We start from the raw sequence: 10,954 nt of genomic DNA on the forward strand, positions 1-10,954 counted from the left end.
GTATGCACAGTATGTTCACACTTGAAATTAAGAAAAAAATTTCAATTGCATTGTATTCATTGTCAGAGCTTAAATCTCTTGGAACGGTGTAATATTTGTGTCAAAAAGAAATGTGCGTGTCTGCTTCGTCACAATTGCATACACGACAATTTAAACGCTACATTTATTATTTATAAATGATAAATGCACACACAACAATTTAAAAAAAAAATAAATTTGTGCATATAGCACGAGCACGTGACACAAACAGGTCAAAGCAATCAGTAAAAACTGTCATTTCGACACAAATCTCTCTGCCATCCCTCCTAATGCAACAAGCCGAAAGAAAAAGATGAAAATGTAACTTTATTTTCAAGTTAAATGACTTCAGCCTGTCGTACTTACAGTATTTATTCAAACAAAACATCATAAGAGGCCATGTAGGCGTCACAGTAGACGTACAACATCCGGTCCACTGGGCTGTAATTCAGGAAGTTAATGTTAGGACACATCTTATGGATGAAGATGCCAAGGTTGAACTTCTCTTCTCCAGTTGAGGTGTCAAATGAATAAAAAATCTCTTCCATGCCATTATTTACAAATCGTGTCGCATAGAGGATACCACAAGCCATGAAGGTGTTGGTGACCGCTTGCTTATAGACTGAGGTGTGCCAAGTTTGGTTGAGCGTAGGTGGATCTCCTTCTTCCACTTTGGCCAACACCAGGTTACCAAAGTCATGGACCGTGCTGTAGATGAGCCACACACCTGACTCATCTGTTGCAAGGTCCATGTCAGTATATACGTAGCACTCACTTAAATGGCAAAAATTCCCCTTTGAGTTATACCTGTAGAAAAAGTTTAGCATATTTCTAGTTAACTGGTCTGTTCTGCATTACAAATATAGTATATAACAGAGGTCACCAAAATGTAGAACGTTTTGTAAAATACTTTTTTTCCTGTAGTGTCAATAATAATCCAAATAAATGTGTTTTCCCCGATCACTACGTATATATATATATTCCAAAGTCGCTGAGTCGCTGATTACCCTAATGCTTTTACGTCTTTAAGTGCCCTGTGACTGGTTGGCGACCAGTTCAGGGTGCGGTCTACAATTGGAAATATTGTGAGGCCAGAAGTTCCAAATTATTTGAGAGACTATTAACATTATAAGCCTCTTCACACGTGAGTATCGTTAATTACTAGATTGCCCTAAGCCTTTGTTATTATTCATTAGTAGCTGCCAGTTTAAAAAAAGATGGTGACCCCTGGTGTATAACAAAACAAGACAAAACAAAAACGAACCTGGTGCCTTCAGGTAACTGTAGGGTGGAAACGGTTTTGGATGTTATGTTGAACCGACAAAGTCGGTCACTGTTATAACAATTGTAGAACAAGGCGTCACCATATACAACAACATTTGGTCCTTGAATGGTGTTGGTGGTTGGATTAGAAGGATGGATGAAGAAATTACCTGCAATGAGACAATATATTATGTTGCACCTGTCTCTCAACTATGTTGACGTGTGTGAGAGCGAGAGAGAGAGCGAGAGAGAGAGCGAGAGAGAGAGAGAGAGATGTACAATTTAAAAACAATGTAGAGAATATGTGTTTTGGATTTCTAGATGATACCTGGTAACTTAATTCCTACGGTCAGAGTACTCAGGCTGGAGTAGAAAGTGATATGGTTGGCAAATATGTTGTTGACATTTAATATCACCCGCCAATACCAGTTCTCTTTCCCCAACTCAGGTTTTGGGTCACGGCCCCAGCCTCCATACTTATGGCTAACAGTAGATTCTCCATTGGAGTAGAATCTAGGCCCAGTAATATTCACAAACTTGCCATGGGGACAGACATCTACAGAAAAAATGGAAGTTGAATTAAAATGTATTACCTGTAAATCAAACATTTAAAAACAAAAAAAACATAAACGTGTTTATGCCCTCTCGCAACGTTTGCAGATTAATTTTACCTGAGGTCTGCACACCGTCTGGATGAGGAGTGGGCTGTGCATCATTCCTGCATATTTCCAAGTCTCTTTTTAGGCGCTGGTTGGCTTTACGGCTCTTTTCTACCTGTAAGATGTCATATAGCTCCAACTCCTCCAGGTCTGTTTTCAGGTGATTCAGCTGAGACGGAACAACAATTAAAACAACAACAACGGTACAAATAATTACATCAGTGAACCCAAGACTGAAATAACACACATGACGATAGAAAACATGCAAATTTAATTCTTTCCTTTTTTAGCAGGTTGCAGAAATGGAACATACATAAATTTATTAATTTTGGTCTGATATTGCAAGTCAAGCATTACATACTAATAATGGACAATGCATTATTTACTTTTAATTGTCTCCTCCAAAGCTTTAAAAACTGTCTATAATAATATATAACATAATAATTATTATTATTGTTATTATTTTTGTTATTATTATTATTTTAACTCATTGTACTCAAACATGGCATTAATGTAAACCTACCTGTCTGCCAGAATCAGTAGTTAAGTGCTGGAATCCCTGGGTGGTTCTGTTGAGTCTGTCAACCATATTCTTGATCTCAATGAGTTCATTCTCTATCACCTGGAGACTAACCACTCCATATAGCTCGCCGTCATCCTCCTTCTCCAGTGTTGACACATCTTTTAGAAGTTGGGGCAAACGGACCTTCAATCCAAGCAGCAGACTTTCAAGTTCCAGAGCCTACAAAGAATATTACATTTTATTCAGGATTTTTTCACGTGTGCAATCATTGATATCACAGTACACCCTTAGGTGTTGATAAATTATGGCTAGTTACCTTTTGTGGGCTGACAGTGTGAGAGCATTTTGATGCATTTTCGTTCACTGAGTTGAGGGTTTCATGAGGGAATGCCTTCTCTTTGTTCGTCAGTTCACACATACAGCGATCTTGTTCACTGAGCTGACGACAAAAGAGACAAAAACAAAAAACATATATAAATAAATAAATATATATATATAAAATGTATATATATAATGTATATATATAATGTATATATGAAGTAATATGATTTTAGAATCAAATAAACATTCTTAAGAATAATATAGCTCACCTGTTGTGTGAAGTTGAACAGACAACACAGAAGAATGAGCATGTAAAACTTCATAATGGCTTTGAGGAGAATAAAAACCACCGCTGACAAGCACTGCATTTAGATTCTGCATGTGTTCATCTTTCAATGTTGGTGTGTTGCATATGGAACATTCTGTGAATGATCACTTCCTCCTTCTAGTTTCAGTTCATGAAACTCTGGAATTGTTTTGGACATGACGAAAACTGATGAAATCCAAACGTGTTGTCACTTCTCGTCCCTAGCTGTTCCTCTATGTGTCTGTTGTCATGGTTTCTGTCTGTGTGCTCGCCCCTCCCCTCCATGATTAAGTGTGAATATTCTCACCTGCCTCTTGTTACCTGTCGTGTATATAAGTCCTGTCTGCCCCTCACACCCGGTCGGATCATTGTGTGTGTTGTTGTTGTCTTGACGTCTTTTGGTTCCTGTTGTCATAATGTTGTTGCCGTCACGCTTCATGTCTTTTTGATTCCTGTCATTTTCGAGTCTGTGTCGGTGAGTAGGTCAATCCTCTTGTTGTTTTCTTAAACCATGTCAGTTTGCTGAGTCAGTCTTTTGAGTTCCTCCAATAAACCCTGGTCCAAGCTGGACTTTTATATTCCTCAATTTTGTTTTTACAGGTTAGTTTTATGATAGGAATGCTTTCTTCCATGCAATCATTCCTTCATGCAAATAGACTTTTTTATGGATGGATGGATGGATGGATGGATGGATGGATGGATGGATGGATGGATGGATGGATGGATGGATGGATGGATGGATGGATGGATGGATGGATGGATGGATGGATGGATGGATGGATGGATGGATGGATGGATGGATGGATGGATGGATGGATGGATGGATGGATGGATGGATGGATGGATGGATACTTTGACTGTCTCCCACCATGGGAACTTTATTATTTCCCAAATTATGAAAACGCAAACTATTTGTTGCACAATTATGAAATATCTTCAAGTTTCACATCCACATCTTTGTGTGCTGATTCAGTGGAAACAAGCAGCAAGTTTGACGAAGTGTAACCAGGTATGTTATCGACTGCGCACAAGAGATGTGGAAGGAAGTTTAGTACGATCATTGTAACAGTTCGACTACGTAGTCAGTTTAGTCTTCATTAGATCAGTTCTCAACATGTTGTTCTTGCTTCTCCTACTGGCATCCACAGTAAGTAATGTGTTTCATGCTGCATCACTAAAGTATCTCATTCATTTTATTGTATTGCTTTTAAAATATTTTTTGAAAATATTATTGTTGGAATGCGGTGACACGTATTGTAACTCAAATATATCTATCTATTTTTTTTTAATGGTAAATGGTCTTTAATTTACCTAACATACAGTGTGTTGTATGAATGCACAATGCAGTACTGTTATCTGAAAATGGCTCACACTGCCTGGATCTTGCATAATGTAGCGTACTTTGTTTGACAGCAGGGTAACTGCGAGGTTCAGCTTGTGTCGGGTCGGATGAAAAACGGCTCATGCGCATGTGAGGTGAACACCAACATGTGGTTATTCCCTGCAAAGAAGTACGAGGCCGCACTGCAACAAGTTGAATCTTGCGAGGGTTCTCTTCAAAAACTACAAGAACAGGTAAAGTTAAACCATTTCATATCATATTTAATAGAAACCCATTTACATTGTTCATGTTCACCTGTGTTTTTTTGGGGGGGGTTTACTGTACCGACTTATGATTTGGGTTCAACAAACCACTTTCATCTGCAGCCAGCAATCCGTTTTCTTTTCCATTAGGTGCATCTGTCAAACCAGCGTCTCCCTGAGTTATATGCGGTGCTTGATAACATAACTGGACGGTTGGAGCCTTACCAGTACTTGAATTATAAGGGCATCTTTTCTGCCTTATCGCTGCGTCGGCTGGGTGAAGAACTCGACAAGCTGGAGGATGATATTAATGCCATGTCCCTTCAAGTGAACAACGTAGATTCAACAAAACTCTCAAAAGAGGTACGTCATATAATATAGCAACATATCACAAACAGTAATATTATTGAAAAACAAACAATGTAAATCTAATGTGAGAAAATGTTATCTGTGTAAAATACTGGAGCAAAAGAACCCATGCTCACAAAACATTAGGGATATGAGATTTCAGGATAAGGCTAAAATGCTCCATAACCTTGACTGGTGAATTTAAATTGACCTTCTCTAAATTTAAAATTACACATGTCCAACTGTTCAACATTTCAAACAAACGTGCTGTTTTTGAACATACTGGTCAAGTAAGCAAATGACTAAATTTGAAAATGCCGTTTGACACATGCATCAAGCGACACATTCCCTGGTTCAATTACAATAGTATTTAAACTGCCCATTTTTAATCATATTGTTCAAATTTTGACATCATGAGACCAACAATTGAGCAACAGCACCACGTCGTGCCTTCAAACAGGATGTGCAAGGGAGGCAACGGTTTGATAGAAAGAGAATCCCAGAGAGCCACTGGAACTGGACGTTCTTAAAGTTTGATGTCATTGTTCAAACACGAGCTGTTAATCTTTCCTAGAAAAGAGCCAGGTTAAATCAGAAATTAAGTTCAGCTGAAAATGATTTTGTGACTTTTAGGTTCATCCTGAATCTGAATACCGTATAAAGTATTACTGAACTTTTGTTTCACTAGGTCCACAAACTGCGACGAGATGTTGGCACGATGCATATGGCAAACTCGATCAATATGAAGACTGTAAAAGAGAAACTCCGCTACCTGAAAAACAGTGTTGAGTCATGCTTGTCGATTCCGAAAGATTTCAGAGGTATTTTTTGAGGAGGCGTCCATCATATATTGAAGTTTTTGTTCATAGTGATGTTACAGATACAAATAATCCCATGTGTCTCATTTCTCATGATTTTCTTCTCTTTTATTGTTTCCAGGTCACCAAAGGTATTGCCTTAAAGGTCTAATGACCAACATCAGTGCACCGGTCACAACAAAAGTCAGTCCATATGGTAAAACCATCATCTCTGGCTCATGGGGTCAACAAGCCCTCGCGGACAACGAAGACCAGCAAAACATCTTCTGGATTCAGCCTTTGCAACACGCCCACACCTCAGGCAATATGCTGAGAACCTACCAATCTTATGAAGACTTCATGGCCTCTACTAACCACAAAGATGTTACATTAGCTCCATCCAACGTCCACGTAAATACAGTCGAAGGCCCCAGTGCCGTCATGTATGGTGAGGCTCTGTATTATCACTGTTACAACTCTCCAGATATCTGTCGCTATGATCTGAACAGCAAGACTGTCGCAAGGGTCGAAATTCCCGGAGTTGGGAAGGACAACAGAAAGTTCCCTTATTGTTACTTTGACTGTCGGCCCAACAGTGATGTGGACGTGGAGGTAGATGAAAGTGGACTATGGGTCATCTATGCCACAGTTGGTAGCCACGGTAATCTTGTGGTAAGTAAACTATCATGGGATAGTGAAGCTGAAACGCTCAATATCACACAGACGTGGGAAACGAGGCTGTTCAAGAAGGCGGCGACCAATGCGTTCATGAGCTGTGGTGTGTTGTATGCGACTCGTTTTTATGATGATTTCCATGAAGAGATCTTTTATGCTTTCGATACAGCATCGGGCAAAGAGGACAACACACTTGCGCTTCGGATGGAGAAAATCAGTAAGGGAGTTGCCAGTCTGAGTTATAACCCAATCAACAGGCAGCTCTACATGTTTAACGATGGATATCTTCTCACTTACCAAGCCCACTTCTGAAATTGAATATAAAGCTAAAATAGGACGACAGCAGAATGCACACATATGAAACATATTGAACATCAAAGTGGCAAGTTTTTGTCTCAGTTACTGAATATTCATAATTCTCATAATCAAAATGGCAGCAACAAGTTAAGTGAAACAGCATAACTCTCAGCGAATCAATCCCTAATTTGACATGACATAATAATATGTAGCACCAACACAATATTAAATGCTTCTCGATTTAACTGACATAGTGACTAGATTTTTTTTTCTTTCGGGCTGACCCTTTGTTCTTTCTCTCCATTAGTATTGCTGTCCGCTTGTTAATTCACAAAATTTAGCCTCTTTCTGTTCCCTCGTTTTCAAGATATTAACTAAATAAATGTGTCCAAGAGATTTACAATTTTAGTCCATATTAAATTTGTATCATTTGTGTCGTTAAATTGCAAAGAATGAACGGAGTAAAATTTACAACTTCTTTTGGTCTTTAGTTGAACGGAGCTTTACATTCAAGCCTGCAAAATCAATTAAAAGCAGTTAATCATGGCTCATCTGTCATCTTGTCACTTTTAAACAATGCTTTGTATTATTATTAATACTTTGGATCACTTTTTCTTGTAATAGATCAATGGTTGCTTTGTTGAAAAAACATCAATCAATAAACAAGTGTAAAGAACTGCACATTTACAATGGCAATCAAAGCGCTAAATCAAAATGATTGATACCCTGATTTGACACAAGCTACTTAATATTTCTGCTGAGGAAAATTTTGAACTCATTTGAGGGTCATGTAAAAAATCAAAGTAGGCTACTCATCTGTTTTGCCACTAGAGTGCGCTGCAAGGCAGATTAATAAAACAGCTGAAAGGTCAGCTGATAGGCTCCTCATCTACAGAATTGCCTCTAATAACAAGCTCTACATAACTGAATCATTCATTATACATAGTAAGAGGCAATTTGAGCCACTATACCTTTTGAGGTCTCCAACATGGACAGCTGGTTCATTTTCCGTGCCTTTTTTTCTTTTTTTGTAGTTTCTTGCTTACTGCTGGTCAGATACGCCCAAAACTCTTCTTTCATAATGACAGAGCAAAGAATCCAAACAGTAATCGGCCGGTTTTGTAAGACATCTACTCTTTACTTTGAGTGTGGTTATGCCGATTTGATGTCTCTTTGAATGGAAAATAGGTTCTCAATGAAATAGTGGGAATTTGTAACACTTTGAAATTCTCTATGATCTGTCAGCCAGCTGGTCCTGCTAGATTTTAAGTATTAAAAGAACTGGGGGTTGGGGGGGGGCAGATTCCCCAAGTAAAATATGCCTGAATGACTTCCTTTATGAACAAATCAGGTTCCACATGAAACTTTCATTAACAAACTACCTCATTTGGCTTTTGGCACGCTGCCTCACCAAGATTGGCGTTGTGTGTGACGGGTAGCCTTCTTTCCTCTTAATTAACTAAATTACTTGCATTGACTAGTATTGGGACGCTCTTGGCATGGATACACTATAGCACAGCAAATCCGGCCTGCCGCATTTTTTTATATGTGACCCACTAGAGCAATTCTAGAGCAATTATTTCTTGCCGAAAGTCCTAATTTTTAAATTGTCTTCACATTGAAAAAAACGGTGTGATATTGGAAGCACTTTTTATTACCAATTCCCCTTTTAAAGTAAATATAACATTATTTGAACCTATGGGACACAACCAGTTATTAAAAAAAATCACTCATCACTTGATCTGACACTGTTTTCATCTCCAAGGTATTGCTAACAAACGCTTCTTTTACTCAATTTCTCTTCTCATCCCCACCGTGTCTAAAAAAAAAAAATGAAGCAAGCCCTGAAGCATCTAGGTTACTGTCCACCCAGTCTTTCACACAATATATCTTCATGATGTTAACCAACTCCCAAGTTATCCTTTGTGTGCAAAGTCACTGATTGAACACACACACACGTACACACACATACACGGCGACTCATCAGATCTAATCGCTGGTATGGAGGGAATCGCTGGATTTCCAAATAGGCCACTGAATGTTTCATTTTTATGACCAAAGACGGCAGTTATTAGATTGATTTAGACTCACTGCATAGAGTCACCATAGATAGTAGGGGCCAGCCTTGGATTTCCATCTGCTTATTTACAATAAATACATGTTCACTGAGTTATGTTAATCTGCTCAAGACGATCTTCTCACCACCCCTCCACCAATAGTATTAACAGCATGCCTCTAGATGTAATCCGTCCATATATATGCCTATAATACTGAGACAAATTATGACTACAAATCCTTGGGTTCACAGTTAGACTATTGTAAGCAGGACACTATGGTTACATATGATGCATGTATGATGCTACCTTTGTGTCTGTCCTTGCTTGCTGAGACAGTCCTGTATATTACCTTGGTTTCATTGCACTTATTGTTTGGGTAAGGAAGAGAAACTGATTATTAATGCATGTACTGTTCACCGGGAATTTGCCATTTACATTGGTCAACTACCATACTGAGCATTAGAGCCCCACAATGGGATCGGCTCTAAGCCCACTATTGTTTCCTTAGATGACCGCTACAGTAATGCAATGAAGAAAACACCACAATATAAAATATGCAAAGGACCTAATTGAATAGATCCATACAACCACGAAAAAGATTGCCAAGAGGAAGTGAATTAAAAGTTTAAGCAGAGAATATTTCTAAATATTTATTAAACTAAATAATAATGATAATAAACTCTTTAGACACCACCACCCTGTCCAGCCACACTTTCTCATGTAGGTTAACACCAAGAAAAACACAATTCTCATGTTTAACCAAAGCCTCAAAGTATTGGAAATGACGAAAATGAATAAAACAGCAAAGGAGAAATGGACAGAAGTGAAATGGGAGAATGAATGCAAAGGGTGGAGTCATAGTTGCTAAATGAGGGCTTGTAATGACAAGGCGTCTTGGAGTTTAAAAGGTATAATTACTTCAGGAAGGTTATTCTGAGGGGAATCTGGGAACAGGCCACCCTCTATGCTGAAAATGACTGGGTGGATGTGGATGGGGAAAGTCTGCATGTGTGTGTGTTTAAAAAATAAATATCCATTCCATATACATTTCTATATTACAGTGGGAAGATCAAATTTGATATTTAATCAAAATAGCTAAAAAAAATGTTTTCTTAAATAGTTTTTTAAAAAATCATTTCAAATCATTCATTGGTGAATGCTCCTCTGAGGCAGACATTTGCATGAATCTGTGCTTAACATAAATTGAGTGAAATCCCTTGTCCAATAGAGTTTGGAACCTAAAAGAACAAACACTTGCAAAAGGGTCTGAAAGTGGAACCGTAAGATTTTATGTCAATGCTTTGGGGGCCATCTGCCAAAGGGTATTCAAACACAATTTGATTCTGAGAGAAGTTTCCTGAAGTCCTGAAGAGTTTCTGTACTGCCAGCACCAATTTGACCTGGCGTGCACAAAACAGTATAATCATGGTTCAAGAACTGAATCTGTTCAGAGACTCCATTCATATGTTCTCAACTGAAGCAATACAAGAATCCAAAGAGGACTAGAACATCTTAGCGTTCCGCTACGTACGCAAGTTTCTTTTATTTGTGTTTGCTCCTTTATTTGATCAAAGATGCATTGTCTTTAGATTGCTTTTACATAAACGTGATATTTCCATCCCTGCCTCCCTCATAAGCAGAAAACCAAAAGAGAGAGAGTGTTGATGGCAGAGAAGATGCAGCTGTTAAGTGCCACAGTTCGCTACATCAAAAATGTCAAGTCGAGCATTTTCTTCAGTGCCAGATGAGAGAAAATAAGAGGTCCAGCATGTTTTCCTTCTGTACACGCCTATGTGGTTTACCCAAACTAGGGGGAGAAAAAAAATCCCCAGCAAGCCAAGGAGCAGCGGGTTAGCACAGTGCAGGCCACATACTGTAGTATGAGGAAGTCACATTTTAGCCTCATTACTAATCAGACACCTTACTAATCAATCATACAATACAACTACAATCCCAACACATTCGTGATGTACGATAATTAAGCCCTCAGTTTACGAGCATAAATGCAAGGCTGTGTGAAGATGTGCTGAACCTCACAACTAGCAACATCAATAGTTATTGCTTTGGCACACAAACACCATCATGCATACAGTATGAGCAATTTG

General features: G+C 38.6%; 2 protein-coding genes across 3 annotated transcripts; one reads left to right on the forward strand and one right to left on the reverse strand.

The window, feature by feature from the left end:
* Positions 1-325: 325 nt before the first annotated feature.
* Positions 326-3,213, reverse strand: LOC148396707 (olfactomedin-4-like). The gene is made up of 7 exons (XM_088378009.1): positions 3,054-3,213; positions 2,780-2,902; positions 2,464-2,682; positions 1,953-2,109; positions 1,610-1,837; positions 1,283-1,451; positions 326-825 (listed from the first exon to the last, which is right to left on the reverse strand). The coding sequence occupies exons 1-7, from the start codon at positions 3,150-3,152 to the stop codon at positions 390-392; spliced, it is 1,431 nt and encodes a 476-aa protein (XP_088234135.1). The 5' UTR covers positions 3,153-3,213; the 3' UTR covers positions 326-389.
* An 884-nt stretch (positions 3,214-4,097) lies between these two features.
* Positions 4,098-7,338, forward strand: LOC148396708 (olfactomedin). Of its 2 annotated transcripts, none has more exons than XM_088378010.1 (5): positions 4,098-4,238; positions 4,505-4,666; positions 4,826-5,038; positions 5,712-5,844; positions 5,963-7,338. In XM_088378010.1, the coding sequence occupies exons 1-5, from the start codon at positions 4,206-4,208 to the stop codon at positions 6,805-6,807; spliced, it is 1,386 nt and encodes a 461-aa protein (XP_088234136.1). In that variant the 5' UTR covers positions 4,098-4,205; the 3' UTR covers positions 6,808-7,338. The 2 variants fall into 2 exon arrangements, with proteins under 2 accessions (XP_088234136.1, XP_088234137.1); XM_088378011.1 differs by having other exon boundaries at positions 4,108-4,238; positions 4,508-4,666.
* The last annotated feature ends 3,616 nt before the right edge of the window (positions 7,339-10,954 follow it).

Source organism: Syngnathus floridae, chromosome 6 (genome assembly GCF_059516105.1).
Source record: "Syngnathus floridae isolate MCC-2025c chromosome 6, RoL_Sflo_1.0, whole genome shotgun sequence".
NCBI classification, from domain to species: Eukaryota; Metazoa; Chordata; class Actinopteri; order Syngnathiformes; family Syngnathidae; genus Syngnathus; species Syngnathus floridae.